General features: G+C 52.9%; 1 protein-coding gene across 1 annotated transcript; it reads right to left on the bottom strand.

Moving 5' to 3' along the window:
- Positions 1–3,000: 3,000 nt before the first annotated feature.
- On the bottom strand, positions 3,001–17,667 carry Bpifb3 (BPI fold containing family B member 3). Its single transcript, XM_059259692.1, has 15 exons — positions 17,556–17,667; positions 16,634–16,790; positions 14,960–15,064; positions 14,495–14,635; positions 13,294–13,357; positions 12,282–12,342; positions 11,222–11,313; positions 10,917–11,096; positions 8,573–8,626; positions 7,014–7,184; positions 6,464–6,531; positions 5,291–5,333; positions 4,475–4,538; positions 3,976–4,052; positions 3,001–3,281 (listed from the first exon to the last, which is right to left on the bottom strand). Exons 1-15 carry the CDS (start codon positions 17,665–17,667, stop codon positions 3,252–3,254), a joined length of 1,419 nt encoding a protein of 472 aa, XP_059115675.1. The 3' UTR covers positions 3,001–3,251.
- Between the last annotated feature and the right edge of the window lie 649 nt (positions 17,668–18,316).

Genomic DNA, 18,316 nt, shown 5'->3' with positions numbered 1-18,316 from the left:
CTGCTCTGATCACCAATTTGGACCATGCCTGACCTTCCCTGTGCTTCTCTCTGCACCTCTGTGTCATGAGAAGTTAGGAGTGGCATTTGCAGTGGATGGTCCCATCTGTGTCACTGGGGCTTCCACTGTGTAAAATCTGAATCTCTACTGCCTGGCACCAAGGAGTTGTACCCCAGATACTGGATAAGCAAACACATCTATCACCATTTAAACAAGTAAAATCCAAGAATCCAAATATGCTTTTCCTCACCCAAGGAAGCAGAAGCCCATGTGACCTGCTGAGGGCCAAGCATGGTGGCTGCCTGGGGGTGGCTGTTGTCCTCCCTCCAGGCTCTCTTACTGCCTTCAGTTCTGAAGCCAGCCCAGCCCCAGTGGCTCTGAGGCTGGCCTGTCTCCTGGGGCCACCTTGGCTATCCTGGAAGGATTAGTGCAGTGGAGGCGCCAGAGAGATCACATGAGCTTAGTGTCCAAAAGGTCCTTTGTCTAGAGCTACGCCGTGAAGCGACATGGCGGAAGGACATCCAGATCTCCCAGGAGGTGACTCACCCTGAAGGTGACCCAGCCATGAAGGGAGCCAAGTGTGTGCATGTGTGCTGGGTCACTCTGTTGAGACAGAAAGCCCCAGCTCCACCATAGCCTCCTCCCCTCAGCTCTGTCCCCTGTATGAATGATCAGTTCACTAGAACTGCCCATAGGGGGCACTCTTCACACCATGTCCTATCCCCTATCCCAAGAGTAGAAGTTCAGAACCAGGGTTCTGTATCTGGAGGAGAGACACTGAGTTCAAATCCTGATCTGTGTAGCCTTGGCTTGTCACTTTAATTCCCTGTGCCTCAGTTTCCTGTACAATCACTAGAAAGCAGGACTAATTCAAGAAGTTGAACATAAGAGTGCAAAGGCATATGGGACTGTGCCTAGCCCTTCATGAGTGTGTGACACCAGCATCACAGGGTCACAGCATCACACTGAACAGCCCAGCTTTGGAATTAGGGTCAACAGGATCTTGGTTGAGTCACAAACTTCCTGCTTTTGCCACTTAGGATCTGTCTGATATCACTTCCCAGAAGCCTCAGTTTCCCAATTGTAAAACCAGGATTTGTAGCATCTGTTTTCCCATTACTGTGATGCAACACCTGAGGAAAATGATTGAAAGGAAGGAACGGTTCTTTTAGCTCAGAGGTCTCAGTCTGTGGCCACCTGGCTCCATTGCTTTTAGGCCTGTGGAATGGTGGAACACCATGGCAGAAGAACATGGAGAAGGAAAGTTGAGCCCCATGCCACCATAGTGCTACCTAGCTGGGGATCAAGCTTTAGCATATGAGTCCTATGGAAACATTTCATACTTAATCCACAGCAGCATGGAACCCCGCCCCCTCAGCCTGGGCACTGTGGGATTCAGTGCCTAGTAGGGTGGTAAGCAGACTCCGTCCCTGACTTTGGGGAACTCTCAGTCAAGTGTGAGAATTAGACCAGGTGTCTTGATGTGGACACTAAGCACCCCAATGGTGGGAACAACGGTTCCAGCCTAACTCAGGGAGAAGATCCAGGAATAGGAAGCCATGTGAAGGTCTGACCAGGTTGCTACTCACTCACACATGCCAGGCTCTCTTTCCAGCACCTGACAAGGGCTGACTTCAGCCCTCTGAGGAACTGGGTGAGAACTGTGACTTCCCTGTGTCACAGACAAGCATCTGCTGTGGTCTGGATGTGCTCCCTGTGTGATGGGGCCAGTGGGAGGTGTTGAGTTTGTGGGAATTCCAGCCTCACGCACAGATGAGTACCACTCCAGCAGGCAAGCGGTGAATTCCACAGTGTGGAAATGGTTCCTAAAAAAAGTATTCTCCCCCGCCCCCAACTCTGTGTGTGTGTGTGTGTGTGTGTGTGTGTGTGTGTGTGTGTGTGTGTGTTTCCCTCTCCTTTTTCCTCTCCCTCTTCATCTCATTCCTGTCTTTGGCCTGCTGTCTGGCATTATGGGATGGCACATCAAGAAGAACCCCAGCAAACTTCAGCCCCTCCATCTTGGATGTCCTGTCCTCTAGAATGGTGAGCCAGTAAATTCCCGTCCATTGTGAACCAGCCAGTTTTAGACATCTTGTTGCAGTCCCTCAGCACATATAGGAATATGGGACTGAGACAGAGCCCAAGGCCAGGCATCTGGGCCCCTTTAGCTGCAATAGAAGACTGCCTGGACCACAGAGTGGGAGCTTGGATGGCTTCCTCCCGTGTGCATTGGGTGATGCCTGAGGGACTAGTAAAACCTACCTTACTAATCTTTTTTTGTTTAGTGATGAATTTGTTTGAGCAATGAACTTGAGGGGAACTCCATCCCAGATGTGAGCAGCACCGCTATTCCATAGGCTAGAAGCCTAGGGAATAGGACAGGAAGGAGGAGAAAGGAATTCCTGACACACCCCAGTACCATGATATCTGCCTCAGTTGCAGTCCATAGGATGGAGCCAGCCTGTCACAGTCTGAAATCTCCAAAAGCATGAGCCCAAATAAATTCTTTAAACTGTGTCTCCTGGAGAGCTGTCACACTGGTGAATGAAGCTGACCATGCCATGTGTCAAGAGCATTTGGTCGTACTTTCTTGTTCTAGTGACATCCCTGTCTTCTCTTTGGTCAATGGGCATCTCTCCAGGGCAGGGCAAGCCTCACTCAGCCTTGCTTCCTGGAGTTCCAGCTCCTTTTCTCCTTGGAAAACTCCTACTCACCTCTCAAAATTCAGCTCATATATCCTTCTGAGAAGTGTCCAAAAGTCAGAGACACAGGTTATGGAGGAGGGAGAGTGAGGAATGGACCACAGGGAGAAGAGTTGGGGAGACATGACAAGGGCCAAAGGCTGCTCAGGCGAGCCAGGTGGGCTGGGACACAGCACTCCAAGAACTAGGCCCCAGGTCCCCTTGTCTCTCAATAGTTCCTGCTTAGAATGAGGGCGGTCAATGGAAGCCAAGGCCAACGCTGCTCCTGCATCATTAGGGAATGAACCAGCAGGCAGGCACAAGACCAAGGATCAGTTTATTGAAGCTGGGACTGAACCAAGGTGCTGTGTGCTTTGTGAAGCAGACCTGTGGCTGCCCAGCTGTTCCCCACCCTCAAACAAGCAAAGTCACAGGGACAGAGGGCAAGGCGGACCCAGGTGGACAGGGGGCACTTATACTGTCACCAATGCAGGCTAGAGACTGGGAGGAAAACTGAGTGTAGACAGACAGGACTCTGAAGTGGACAGGAAGAGCAGCAGCCATATCGCCTCATGGAGCCACGGTCAGCACAACTGCATTCTGCAAGAACAGGAATTCTCAGTTAGGCCTCCAAGCCCCAGCCCTGCATATCTGCTGCACCTCGTGCCTGGCCACCTGCTCTGAGACCCAGCCTTAAATGAGGGGTGAGCAGGTGAATGTGTCTGGTGTGGGTCAGGGTGCTGACTCAGACTTCAGTTCAAGGGCCATTTTTACAAATAACATACTGAATAACCTTGACACCCCTTGGTCTTCCTCCTCAGCTTAAAAACTGGTACAGAAACCCCTGTTCTGCTCACTTCCTAGAGCTGTCCCAAGACTCAGAAGTAGGCTGATTTGAATAAGTTTGTGGCCAAAAAAAAGTGTGTTGAGGGTGTCACAATCTATTAGTCATGCCTGCCACAGGCACAAGATGAGAGAAGATCAAAACAAGTATTTGCTATCTGTGAACCAAAGAACTGTGAGTTCTGTGAGTATATTTGAGGTTCCTTCTTCAGGTCAGACATGTCATAATTCAACAGAATTCGGTGATTGATTGACAATGTCTGCCACAGGCAAGGAAGGAAACAGTAGAAATACATGTGCTATATATTAGCTATTTCTGAGATAAGCTATATAGAAATGATACAGAGGCAGGTCAGAGGGTGAGGCAGAGCATGCCCCTCAGAGGTGTCAAACATGTCTCTCCAGGCATAAGATTAAGTGACATCTGGGGCACATCCACAGGGAAGCTCACCTCAATGATGTCTACTGCTGAATTGGCAAAGTTGACATTGAGAATCTTAGGTAGGGGTATCCCAACCTCCAGGTGTTCTGTGAAGAGAAAATGGTTGAAGACAATGATGGGGGTGTCTCAAACCCTGATGATGGACAGACATTTCTCCCTATGGGGACTCAGCTTCTTGTGGCAAATTCCTACTTACCCTACCATACACAAACAAAACAAGACAATACCCATCTTTTCTATGTCCCATTTGTGGTTCCCCTTCAGCCACATCTCCTAGAGGCACCAGTCCCTGTACCCTTTGTCAGCTCTAGTTGATACAGCTGCTTCCCACTTGACTGTGAGCACTTTAGCAGGGCCCAGGTGAGGTTAACTCTGGAGGCCCAAAGCAGAGCATGGTGGTGCTGGTCACTGCTGCATGAACGGAAACACTGGCATCTCTCTGGCCTCAGTGCCTGTTCTCATCAGTGCAGGGGAGCGAGGAGCAAATCAGTCTCCAGTTCAGCCATACCGTTGAGCCTCTGCACATAGACAGCCCGGACCACATCACTCAGCCATTCTTCTAGACGAGATGCCTGCAACAGAGGATGGTGTGGGAGGGACTTCATGGGAAACGAGAGGCCTAGAAACCTCCAGCAAGCCTGAAGAAATAGTTTCTGGCAGGTAATGGGTCCCCTAAACTGGGCTGTCTACCCAACACCAAATGAGACTCTGCTTAATACAAGCTTCACCCTTGGCCTGGGATCTTAGAACACATTTCATTCTAGAAGATTCTGTGGGTTAGGGTGGGTGTGGCTGACAAAGGGAGAAGGAAATGTGTCCATCTCCAGTACCACAATTCTGACCTTAGAATTTAGACAGTTTGGGAGCCTTCAGAACATTCTAGAATCTGAGACTGTCCCTGAGATTTCAGAACCTCAGAAGTCTCTGAGAATCAGGAGCCTCAGGGCTCTGTGGGGCTCTGAAATGCTAGAACTTTCTGGGTTCAGGACTTTGTGTGAAGTTCCAGATCTTTGGACCTTGTGAGCCTTTGGACGTTTACAAGTGAAGATCCAAGACCTTGGAAGAATCACGACCTTGGGATTGGCTTGGCTTTCCTAAAATGATCAGTGCCACACACACACACACACACACACACACACACACACACACACACACACAGGTGCACAAGCAAACACAAAGCATGAACACTAGCACACTCCCTCTGTTTTTCTGCTCTGATCTGTTGGAGCTGGGCCCACACAGAGGCAGCCATGACCTTGACTCAGCCCCCACTCCCCACCCAAATGTTCTGCCCTCTGCCAAGCTCCTTCTTCCCTTGACTTACGTCAAAAGGTTGGGGAAAGGAGGAGGCCAGCTGGACACTCAGCCTGACAGAGAGAAGAGAAATATTGAGAGGTCCTAGCAGCTCCTCACTTCCTGCTGAGAGCTGTTCATCTAGCTTACCCTGGCCCACCCCAGTCATGGCTTTCCAGGGACAAGGAACAGGACTCAGGCCTAGTTTATCTCTCTCCAGCCTCGGCCCAGGGTCTCTGTCTTCCTCCTTGTGAAATGGCCTGGGAGGCCCTCACTTCCCTTCTGAGACCTCCCTTCAGACCCCTCCCAGCGGGCACCCATATGCCTGTGTGTATGAGTGGCCTTTCCCTAGCCTGACACTGCACATGGACCAGTCCACATCCAGCAGGTGCTCACTAATAGCAGTGTGTACCAGGTGTACCAGGGCAAGTCTAGATCTCTGTCTTCTTTTCTGAAGTGCTGTGACATGAACTGCCACTAGGAGGCAGAGATGAGCAGCCAGCAGACCTGGTGGAGGGGGATAGCAATGGAACCACAGGGAAGTTGTGGGTGCTAAAGCAGGGAGATGTAATACTGGGTGCTGTGGCTCAGGATGGGCAAATCTCAAAGACATCTGGGAAATCCTCAACCACTGAGACAGGGGCCAGACAGACTTCACAGCCAGAGCACCAGCTGGAGAGGGAGGCCTAGATCACAGGTTCTTTGCTTGAGTCTATGTTACAGTCTACTTTACAAACTGTAAAGTGCTGTGCTGGGAAGTGTGTGAAAGCATGAAGAGAATGGTCTTCCGCCTTCATCTTGGCTGTTTGGATTCTCTGGATATCCAGTTAACAAGGGGAATCTAAGGAAGGAGTCCATACGAGGCAGAAGCATCTGCTCGCACTCTGGGGCTCCTGTCCCTGTGGTCAGCCTCAGGCTGATGGCACAGGGTGCAGCCTCCACGTCCTGGGGCAGGCTCACTGTAAGGAGCAATCTCTGAGCATAGGGAGCAGTGACGGGGCTAATCAGAGCCACCTCCTCTGAGCCCCACTGCCTCATCAGCAGAGACCACCACATCCCCTTCCTGCGGGGCTTAAGGTGAGACAAATCCACTAAACACCCAGCTCAGTGTTGTGAACCAATACCAGGTAGCCCCTATGTTAGCCAGTTCCTGATTCTTGTGTCTAGAGGGAGGGACAAGGCCACCCTAGGACCCCCACATTACCGTTCCAGGGATAGGGATATGTGCAGCTTGGTAGTGGATGGAGCCAGCTGGGCATTTAGAGTCATAACCTGGGGAGAAGAGAGAGCAGATGTTTTCCCTGACTCTGCAAGGCATAGGAACAGTAGCCTGGGTGCCAGGAGAGCCTCTGGTCATTCCTGCCACGGGTTGCTCGGGTCCTACTGTGTGGCAGGAGCTGTGGGAGTTCTTGACTGTAGACCTTGGAGAGACTCCCTGTTTAAACCATGGGGGAACTAGAGGCTTCCTAGGGCACTTGAGCTAGCCTAGAAAGATAGCAGAGGAGACAAGCAGGGCATGTGGAGCACAAGGCATGCAGGACCAGCAGGCTGAGGCAGGCAGCAGGTTCAGCTGAGCAGAGGCAGGCCACTGGGGAGCAACTCCCAGGACTCAAGGAAACAGTGTGGGCCCACTGGGCCAGAGAAGGATTAGGGGCTGGTGGGAAGCTGACTAAACAGCTAGGTTTAGTTCAGAGATCATATGGGGGATCTAGCTGTGCCACATGAGGCTTCCCACCCTCCTCTTAACCACTTACCCCATTCAACTGGAAGAGGGCTACAGGACTTCCTTGAGGGACAGAAGAGAGCACATGGATGGTCGCTGGGATGGAGACCGAGGCCTTCTTGCTCTTCAGGACGACCATGGGTGCTTTTGTCACCCGTATGGAGAGCAGGAGGTGCTGACCAGGGGGCAGCTTCCCCAGGGCCTGGGAGAGACGAGAAGAGAACAGCGGGCGTGAAGACAGCTTAGATGCTCAGTATTAGAAACAGCCAGTCAGACAGACAGTCGACAGACAGACACATTGGCCGTCTACTAGGTAAGAGACGCCATGCTTGGCATCAAGGGTACAGCCTGGCCTAGGCTAGCAGGCGCCTGGCCTCATCAAGGTGGCAAGCCTCTAACCCGTGGGACCACCAGATCAGACTTCATGCACAGGCAAAAGCTTCCCCAAGCAAGCTGGGCATGGTGGCACACATCACAAATCCCAGCACAAAAGGATCAAGACTGAAAGCTAGCCTTGGCTAAATAACAAGTTCAAGGGTCAAAAATAAAACAACAAACACGAACCGCTGCAACCCGAGGGCCCTCCCAGCTGTCTTTGCCACCCAACTCCTGGTGCACCTGCCTCTTGCCCTCAAGAGGGTCTCCTAAATGTCCATCCCAGGCCCCTCCTCTCCTGAGACTCCTCTGCCCTTCAGCTTTGACGCAAGGCTGGGAGATGCAAGTGCCCCCTTACTCCCTGAGGCCGCCTGAAGCCGCCCCCTTCATGGACTCACAGACCATGTCCTTCACACCCAGTGCAGCAGCCACCTGCATCCTCTGTCCCTCTGTCCAACCCCCCTCAGACTCTGCCGCCACTCTAAGATCCCTAAGGTAATAGTAGTCATCGCAACATCAGCATGATCTCTGATTCTCCCAGCTGGATAGTGGTGGGTCCAGTCCCAGATGAATTATGGGGAAGCTGGGCCCTAAGATCTTGTACTAATCACTATCCCCATCCATGACTCTTCTCCTCTGTCTTCTCCAGGACAGAGAAGAGCAAGAGCAGGGGACATCTTCAGGTCTGGGGGACCCTTGACGGTAAATCTTAGGATTCCTTGCATTGATAATTCGGTAACTCAGGAATCTGAGCTTGGGACACTGGCCTTCAGATTCCAGCATGTGGGTGTTCTGGGGTGGGGGCATGACTCTGTTCTAAACTGCTGTGTTATTCTGATTTCCATCACTTCTCAAAAGCCAGGTGTCACTGGGACACACAGAATGCTCTAATTGAGTGCTTCCTTCCACTGAGTGTCCACCGAGTAACTGGAAGGACCACAGCAATCAGTGGCCTGGGAAGACTCTCCTGTCCTCTGCCTGCTGGAGTGGCTGTGACCACCAAACTCGGGTGGCTTCTGGGACACTCTGGGTCTTTCCTCAGTCAGTTGTGCCATCAGGAAAGAATATGATTGTTAGCACTCCACACTTGAGTATGAATTTGGACTCAGTATTAATCATGGGTGTCTAGAGAGATGCCCTGGGAAAGACTCTGGAGTCCATTCAGGTTCATGGGAAAAGAGCCATGCTGATGGAACCCCTAAGAGGGCCACGCACCTCGGGGGCCAAAGCTGCCAGGTCGGTCGTTGTCAGCGGGATATTTCTGGGAACCTGGACGTGAGAGCAAACAAGAGGTTGGTGGAGAAGGAAGGAATCCCCGCGCATGTGTGCAAGACAGGAATATGTCCCTCCCACCTTGCCTTGCTACAGACACTCCCACCTATTAGTGATGACTGACCCTGTACCAGGTGCCAGATGGTGTGGAGCGCTCTTCCCAGCTTCCCTTACACCGCCCACACAGCAGTTCAGCAGCTGAGCTAAGACTACCCTCACTTTACACAAGGGATGCTAAAGCTCTGCCCAGGGTCTATCCTTGGCTAACAGCAGACCAGGATGTGCAGGATATGCAACTGAGCTGCCTGTTATCAGACCCCTCTCATTGCTGCCAGACCCTAGCAGAAAGTACAGGTTTGGCCCCAGGCATTCTTGTCCATCACCCCAGTGATCACTCATGAATATGACCATTTCTAGTCTTTATACATCAGGGGGTTCAGATAAGATTTCCAGCTCTAGCTGAAATGTTAGGAAATATGATCACACTGGGCCCTTGGGGTAGCTAGGTAGTAGTGGTCACCATGGTCCTATCAGATTGCTAAGCAATAGTGACCCCACATAAACCACCTATAAGAACAGATCTGTTGCCGGGCGGTGGTGGCGCATGCCTTTAATCCCAGCACTCGGGAGGCAGAGCCAGGTGAATCTCTGTGAGTTCGAGGCCAGCCTAGTCTACAGAGCAAGATCCAGGAAAGGCACCAAAACTACACAGAAAAACCCTGTCTCGGGAAAAAAAAAAAAAAAAAAAAAAAAAAAAAAAAAAAAAGAACAGATTTGTCCACACTCTGACCCCAGGGCTCCAAGAGCACTCTTGGGCTCACAGCCCCAGTCATAGGTCATCCGATGACACACGTTACGGAATATCCTTTACATTGTGTGAAGATGTGTCACTGTGATTGGTTAAATACAGAGCTGAATGGTCGATAGCTAGGTAGGAAGAAGTTAGGCAGGACTTCTGGGGACAAAGAGGATTCAGAGAGGAAGAAAGTTGGGGTCACTAACCAGATGTGGAAATAGCAGCATGAGCAGTACAGAGATATGAGGTAACAAGTCACGTGACAGAATGTAGATTAAAGTAAATGAGTTCATGTAAGTTATAAGAGCTAGTGGGACAAGCCTAAGGTAAGGCCAAGCTTCCGTAATTAATTATAAGTCTCCATGTTGTTACTTGGGAGCTGGTGATACAGAAAAAGACTTGCTACATATGACACCCAGTATGTGGCACCATATATATCGAGTCTTTCTCTGTTCTGCCAGGCCCCAAATAATGACATGGATTTCATATTAATTATGAAAGCTCAGCCTATAGCTTAGGCTTGTTTCTAACTAGCTCGTATATCTTAAATTAACCCATATTTTTCATCTACATTCTAACATGTGGCATTTTACCCTTCTTTCATTCTGTACCTCCAACTTGTCTTACATCTCCTGGTGTCTCCTTGATTCCTCTTCCTCTCTCTTTCTCTGTCAGGAAGTCCCACCTATGCCTCCTGCCTAGCTATTAACCATTCAGCTCTTTATTAAACCAATCAGAAGGCACCCTGGCAAAAATGCATCTTTACAATGTAAACAAATATTCCACAACAGACACATTTCCCTCCTTTAGACTCTGCCTTATGCTCAGCTAAAGACTCCTACCTCTGTCCCCTGGAGACCCCTTCCCACCCTGCATGAGGTGACAGGCCAGCCCTCTTGCCTTAAGCCTAAGCTGTATGTGAGGCTTCCCCATAGCTCAAAGCTCACTCTTCCAGGTAAGCTGAAACCAAGAATATGCCTCTTGTGGGGCTTCTAAAGGTCAGACCTTTTAAACCACTGGAACAGAAGCAAAGGAAGTCCCAGAAGCTCTAGAACAAAAGTGAAAGTGACCTTAGGCAAAGTCTAAACGTAGCTTTTTTTTTTTTCTCCAACTCAAATCTACTCTTAAGAAAGTAGACGAGATGTTAGCCATTCCTACATTAGTGTAAAATAGCTTACACTCAAGAAGGTTCATTGGTGCAAGGACAGGAGGAAGGCTGGCTTCATCTATGCCAGTTCTGGCTGTTGGGGGGGGGGGGGGGCTTTCTGGAGGGCTGAGTTTAGAAGGCTTCAGAAGTGAAGGTATGAAGGATTGTTGACATCCTCCTCTAGGACAGGGTAGACAACAGTGTGTGTGCTCTAAACACACCCAGCCCTCACTTACAGAGAACAGGCTAAGCAAGGCTATGAATGACTATGGGGAAACTCAGTGCCAGCTCTGCCAAGGCCGGGGAGCAGGTGTCCCTACCCAGCATCCCTGTATCCCACTCACCACCTCAGGGGTTATGTCTAGGTCGAGGGCACCGTTGGTCTGCAGGAGCCCAAACACGGTGCTGAAGAGGTAGAGTGGGACAGTCACTTGGGAGGTGTGGTCCTCCTTGGGGGGCACCTTGACTGGGAGGCGTGGCTTGGGGAAATCAATGACATCACCAGTTATGCTCTTCACGATGGGCTATAGGGCAGAAGACAACAGAAACAGGAGGGTCCGTGACTGCTCAGCCTCCTGGCCTTGCCCAGGATCCCCATCCACCTTTGGCTCCCTCATTGACCCTGCTGACTTGGTCTTGAGACACTCACATTCACGTCCAGTTCAATGTACTGGTTGGAGATGAGGGGCAGTGTAGCCAGAGTGAACTCCACAGACCCCAGAGGCCCAAGGGGCACCAGGCCTGCAGGAGAGAGGGCAGACAGGACAACCTCAACCCAGCTGCCAGGAACTGTCATTTACTGAGCACCTGCTGCATACTTACCTTTAACCCAGAACTCATTGGGGTGCTGCTGTCACCCCATCTCACCTAGCTGGTGGAGGTCCACAGCCCGAGGCCACACAGTGACAAAGCCTGTGTTCCTGTTTTTAGGCCTGCTGTGGCTGACCCATGCCTGCCAGATGGAGGTGTGGCCAGAGCACCATCCTGCCCTGTACCTTCTCATACTTCCCCAAGTACAGAGGTCTCCACAAAGCAGAGAGATGGAGTCACTGGGCTGCATGGCCGTAGCTGCCTTGCTAAAGCCCCTGGGCCTGCGGCTTCCATCTCCACAGAGAACCTTTGCCTCCTGTTACAGCCCCAAGTTCTCAGTGTCTGTCTATCTGCAGACCCTGGGCACTCAGTGAGTGTCTGTCTGCCTGTCTGCAGACCCTGGGTGCTCAGTGAATGTCTGTCTGCCTGTCTGCAGACCCTGGGTGCTCAGTGAGTGTCTGTCTGTCTGCAGACACTGGGTGCTCAGTGAGTGTCTGTCTGCAGACCCTGGGTGCTCAGTGAGTGTCTGTCTATCTGCAGACCCTGAGTGCTCAGTGAGTGTCTGTCTGCCTGTCTGCAGACCCTGGGTGCTCAGTGAGTGTCTGTCTATCTGCAGATCCTGGGTGCTCAGTGAGTGTCTGTCTGTCTGCAGCAGCCAGCAGGTGGAGATCTCAGATGTGGCTGCTCTGAGGCTCTGCACCCTGTGCCAGCTGGACTCCTCCCTAGACATGCTCCTTAGTACCCCTTCCTAGGTCTCCGCCCTAGGGCTTCCAGAGATTGCCCCAAAGTGGAGTGGACACTCTGAGGAGGAAGAGTCCCCTCAACCCCCACTTCCCTCCATGGCCACCTGCTCAATGGTGAGAGAAGGATCACAGAGGAGGGACAGGGCCCCAACTTACTCAGCGTAGCCCCCAAGAGTTCGTTCACCACACTTAGCACGCTGTCTACCACAGGGCACAGCTGTACAGGAGGAGACGGAGGTCACTGGAGAGATAAGGGTGTACCCTGCTTGGGGCAGGAGACAGCCGCCTCTCTCCAAAACGGCTGGTTCTGTGGTGCTGAGGCTCAAAGAAAAGCAGAGTGTGGAGACAGGCTGGGGACAGAGGGCACAGCGCACATGGGCACCCCAATTTCACATCTCTGTTACATGAACCCCATTAGGAAGTGCTAAAGGCTGTTGGGGGGGGGGGTGTGGTAGAGATTACAGAGATCACTGAAGCAAGGGCACAATAGCTATTCTTCCCTCTACAGTCGCAGGTCTGTCCTGCCACTCCAGAAGACCTGTGGTCAGAAGTCCCTGTCATCCAAAAAACCCATCACACTCTGCCCTGCACCCACTGGACCCTGTGCTGTGAGTGCACCAAGCAGGCACTTGGCCCACCCAAGTGAGACTCCAGCCCAGCACCTCAGTCTACAGTTGGGGTCAGAGATGAAGGGCTGCCTGCCAAGGTCACAGTTATCGGCAGACACATACCACAGGGTGAGACAAGACTGGTAGCCCAAGCTCCCGCTCGGCACGGGGGGGGGGGGGGGGGGGGGGGGGGGGGAGGCTGCAGGCAGGCAGCTGGTGTAACCTGCAGCACTGGGCAGCCCAGGAGGAGCACCAGACAGAGAAGCCACAGCACAACCCCACCCAGAGTAACAGCCAAGGACTCTGGCGAAAGCGCTTCCAGCACACAGCCCCAGGTGCCCACACACAGCCCCAGAGCCCGGCATGAACCTCCTTGGGTCCCCCTGAGATGTCCTCTCCCCTCCCATGGCCTCACTGCTTCCTTCAGTCCAGGGTAGACTATCCATCCCCTTCCACCCACACAGTTCTCCTCACATATCTTAGGGATGCCAGCTAACTGCCCTTGGCAGCCCGGGGCGGGGGGGGGGGGGGGGGGGAGTGGGGCGCGGGCGCAAACTCACCAGTCCGGGCAGCACTTTGCACAGTGTCTGTTCTACGAGCCCAAAGATCGGGGTGGGCAGCAGCCTGGGTGGAGGAGACGTGAATGTGGACGGCAGGCCAGGTGAGCAGCGGCTCTGCCTTTCTCCTGTCTCTTCCTTTGGTGAGGTTCCAGGGGCTTTGGGGACCTGTATTTAAGCCCTGGCTCTGCCTTCCCATGGTCCACCCATGGCTTTAGCTTCCCTGGCTAGACAGCCTCACCCTATCCTATGCCACTGCCAGATTAGAGAGGGACCACACATGCCTACTATGCAGCCTGTGCTCCGGAAGTGTTCGACCACCCCCTCCCCCATCCCCCGCTGTTCCACCCAACAGTTGTAGGCAAGGGTCATTTGCATATGCAGCAATGTCTGGCTTAGCATGGGGCTCAATAAACAATGAATGAATGAATGAATGGGTTGATAGCCTGAGGATAAGCGATATTAGTTGGGCTCAGACCTGTCTGGAGACCATGGGGATACAGGGTCATGCCAGCACAAAGCCACATTCCCAGACAGCAGCAGTACCCTGGGCTTACTACCCAAAGACTATCAGAACAGACACTGGAATTTAAGAAGCCCAAAGCCCCCATCCCTGTTAAAGCCTTTACAGAGGACCTCCATCCTTTACTGGAGCTAACACCAAGCCGCAAGGTCGGGGAGCTGGGGCTTGGCCTAGGATGAAGACAGTGCCAGGGAGACAGAGGAGGAGTGAACCAGGGGAGGACAGTGCAGCGTCAGAGACCAGCTTCTGTGCCTGCCTCATCTGTGTCTGAGACCTTGGGAAGACCCTTTGCCCTGCAGGGGCTCTGCTCTCTCCCTAGAGTGAGGCTGGTCACGAGTATGGGCAGGTGGATGTGAAGGTGTGTGCCGACGCACACAGAAGGAGACACAGAGGCCCTGACATGGAGCAATGGTCCCAGAATCACACAAGTCAGAGGCAAAGCTGGGGCTCTTACATGCTGAGAGCAGGGACAGAGATTCTGGGAGATAGGGAGCCCTGAGCAGGACCCCAGAAACAGGAGAAGGATGTCACTCTGGAGTAGGTGTGTTGTGAGCTACGGCTTGGTTTTCATGCCTGGGACAAAGCCTGGGGCTGCAGGGCAGCATGACATTCTCAGGCAGAGCTGGGAGACAGGCACCCCATGCTGGATGTGAACAAGCTGGTCCCAAGCCAGAGACTCACCCTGATGTCAGACTGATGTGGCCCAGGAGTGTGTTGCAGCGCTTAAGGACCAGGATGGGTGTCCCCCGTGGGCTTATGCCCAGGGCCACCTTCGAGGACACATTCACTTCGGCTGCCAGCTGCAGGAGGCCCACCAGGGGACTGCAAGACCCCCAAAATGAGCATGGCCTGCCTCCCAGGCCTTCCCCATCTCACCACGCCCAGACCATGCCCACTCCATCCTTGGGCCTGGATGGCAGGGGGCCTGGTCCCCAAGCATCTACACCCCCCTCTTCCCCACCTCAGGCAGTGGAGGAGAGCCTGAGAAATGCCATGGAAGTCTGGGGATCATCAATGAGGTGGGGTTCTCTGAGGGAATGGAATAGAGTGGGGCCCAAGAGAAACAGAATGGGAGTCCCTTGGGAAGGAAGCAGGGTAGGGAAAATGGGGGAGGCAGTGGATGGGGGCTCCCAGAAGCACACTCACCCGGAGCCGTGCAGGCTAACCTTGGTGTGCAGGGTCAGCTGCACCCCGAACCCTGCCAGCAGCTTGATTGACACTTTGGGCAGAGTAAGTTCCTCTATCCTCAGCCTGGAGAAGGGGTGGAGTAGGTTGCTCACTCCTACAAATGCCGGGGCCTGGGCGGACCCTGACCAGCAGATTCCCGGTATGGTCCAGGCTGAGCCATGTAACCCCAGCATCACAGTTGGAGGCCCTGTCCTATCTGGCAGCCTCCTCAGCCCTAATTAGGTCTCTACCTGTGACGTTGGGCACCACCCAGAGAACACCCTACAAGGGATTTCCTATTATCCTTCCAGCTCATTCTCACTGTTCCTGTCTGGAGCTCCCATTCCTGACACCCTTTAACTTGGCACTCTCCTCCAGCTGGCTGAGTCCTCCTGGGTTTCCTGATTTCAGACAGACATCCCCTCCTCCAGGAAGTCCTCCTTCCTGGTTCTCAGCCTGTAGTTTGCAGCCCTGTCATATCAGGCTTTGGCACATTCTACAGCTCCTTGAAGCAAGGACGATTTGAGGGCTCATTCAGCCAGGGAGGTATGGAGAGATGTGGAATCTAATAATAGTGATAGCGTTTATTGAGTGCTCACTGAATACATGGTCCTCTTTGGCCTGCTGCATACATATTAACGTTGTCCTGATATCGTGGTATCCAACCAGGACACTTCACACCCCTGCTCTGTGGCTACCTAACTGTGACTAGGAAAACATCACACTGCTCTGTGTCTCAACGTCCACATGTGTAAAACCCAGACACTGACAAGGTCTACCTCAGAGTGACTCAATGAAGCTGAGCGCTCTCAGCCGTCACCAGCCGCCCTCGTAGATGTGGGTGCTATGTGGGGGCCAGGCCCCCATCTCCTCTGTCATCACAAGCCTATGCTCCTCGACCGACTAGATGCCCTGATTCACTCCGGCCATGGCCAAGCGTGTGGGCTGCAGTCCTACAAAAACATGGTCCCCTCCACCACCGAGTGAGCACAGCGAGGACCTTCTCTGTGTGGCTTCCACCCACTCACCTGCGGAGGGAGTTGACACGTGTCTCATCTCTGCATTTGGTAGACCAACTTACCAGCAGCGCTTAGGGTCACCTAGAATCCCCTGCTGGTGACTGTTCTGCTCTAAGTATTAGCCACTTGCTCATTTCTTTCATTCCAAACTTATCACAAAGCCCTGTTTATACAATGAGGGCATTGCAGGGAACAGCTCAGATGAAAATTCTTCCTCTCCTTGGTTTTATAATCTACTGTGGTGACGATAAACCAGTAAAATGTGTGGTGTGTACAGAGTGAGTGTCCCCTAGAGACCCTGAAGTGTGGAGGGGCTGAGGATGAGCTTGGCAGGGCCAGAGTCTTCTGAACAGACACCCAAAAGAAATGAAGGAAGGAGCCACACAGACACCTGGGTTAGCCCAGAGAAACCAAGCAACCTTCCCAGGGTCACACAGCAAGCCACTGCAATTGTCTCCACCCACACCTGAGTGACAGTGGCGTGAGGCTATCCGTGCCCTGCCAGGCTCACGGTTATTTTCTCCCCCACCTTCCTGCACCACCCTCACTGCCTACCAGTGATCACAGCCCCTCTTCCCAGTGGCAGGTGGGGACAAGCCTTCCTGCAGAGCCCCTCAGAGCCCTGAGGCCTCACCCAGAGAGTTCCTCCACAAGACTGAAGATGCCCCCGTAGCTCAGCAGGCCGCCGCCTCCAAGCAACCCTCCTGCGCCCAGGAGGCCCTGGTTCACCGATGTCACTGTTCCCAGCACATTTTGTAGAATAGGGCCGCCAACCAGTGAGTTCTGGATGGCTACAGAGAAGGAGGGAAGGAGAAGATTCAATAAACTCTTCCTCCACCCTGAGGACCAGGACCGAAGCCTCTGCCCTTTCCTCTGAGCTTCAGGAGCTGTTTCCACTAGGATTGACATGTCACATTCAAGGGGTGGGAACTCTTCCCACTGGCCCCACTTATGGTACCCAGGGAGTGTCGGGAAATAATGATCACGTCCCCCTGACAATCCCTGCATCTAAAGACAGACAAACAAAAGACCAGAAAAGGGCAGACACTGCCTAGTGTCAGAGCAAACACAATGTGAGGCCCTGAGTCAAACTCAGGCTCCAAATCCCAGTGCTATCCTGCAGCCGGAATGGAGAGTGGATCGAGGGATTTGATGGCAGTGCAGGAGCAACCCCATCTTGAGGTCCACAGCCTGACTCTGTGACTGTGGGCAGGGTGAAGCGGCCCCACTATGGATAGCCCTGCACTGTCCCTGAGATGATCACACCCAATACAAGAGGTGGGGATACAACACAGCCAGTCCCTTCTCCATGCCTGTCCCTAGCCCCAGGCAGCTCCACACAGCCCAGTTCTCTGCTCCAGGAAGAGGCATCTTGGCCACTGGAGGAGCTGGAGAGCAAGCCCAAGCCAGAGTGTGCTGCTGGCTCCTCCAGGGTACTCACAGAACACAGCAGAATATGTCAGCTGAGCACTGACAGCCTCAGCTCGAATAGCTGTCTGTGATGCCAACAGTCACGATCGGATCCCTCCCAGCCTGCCCACTTGCCCCTGGCTCACCTTTGCCCAGTTCATCCTTGTCAATCCGAGCAAGTGTGCCCACTGTCTCAAGCAGCCCCAGGCTCGGAGTGGCCAGGCCCCAGAGCAGAAGCAGGGTGTACACACCCAGCATCGTCAGCTACACACCTGTGGGGAAGGGGGGAGACTTTTCCAGATCTGCACACCCAGCCTGTCCCCTCCTGCTCTCCATCACTGTCACTGCTGCTCTGGAGCCCTCTTTCCTTCCTGGATAGCCAGGTGTGGCTTTACTCCTGCCCTATCCAGCCACTGCATAGGGGAAGCATCGCATTGCCCAGCTCAGCTTCCAACGCCTGCATGGGATCCCTTTTTGCAGGTGGGAAAATTGAGGCCCAGAAACTGGAGGGAACTCAACTGAGAGCTAACCACCAGTAGGACCAACATTTCACTCTGAATCCACGTGACTTAATAGTTGTCATGTGGCTCTGTAAGCCTGGCAGGGTCTGGGGTAAATGCTTCAGCAAGACCCTCCTTGACAGCAGGGAGGGAGCTGTGGCTCCAGGTTGCTTCCTTGTGGGCTGCCAATGCCATTTCAGGACTAGCTGGTCAGAGACACACAGCACTCAGTCTAATATATCCCTCCTTTCCAGCTCTATTCCAGTTGTCACTGACATGGAAAACAGGGTGAAGGCAGAGCGTAAAGAGCTGGTTATAACTATAAATCCACAGAGCTGATTTCCCTTTAGGTGTATCTCCATCTATTCCCTCACACTAGATACCCCTCAGTGGCTCCCACTACCCAA

The sequence above is a fragment of the Peromyscus eremicus genome, chromosome 4 (genome assembly GCF_949786415.1).
Source record: "Peromyscus eremicus chromosome 4, PerEre_H2_v1, whole genome shotgun sequence".
Taxonomy (NCBI): Eukaryota; Metazoa; Chordata; class Mammalia; order Rodentia; family Cricetidae; genus Peromyscus; species Peromyscus eremicus.
This window is presented reverse-complemented; position numbering and strand designations above follow the sequence as displayed.

Excerpts from the sequence above, each read along its gene's own strand:
- Bpifb3 (XM_059259692.1), bottom strand. The coding sequence starts at position 17,667 with ATGCTGGGTGTGTACACCCTGCTTCTGCTCTGGGGCCTGGCCACTCCG. Across the intron at positions 4,539-5,290 it reads CCTTTCCCCAACCTTTTGAC|GCATCTCGTCTAGAAGAATG; the intron begins GTAAGTCAAGGG and ends CCTCTGTTGCAG. Across the intron at positions 3,282-3,975 it reads CAGCAGTAGACATCATTGAG|AATGCAGTTGTGCTGACCGT; the intron begins GTGAGCTTCCCT and ends CTGTTCTTGCAG.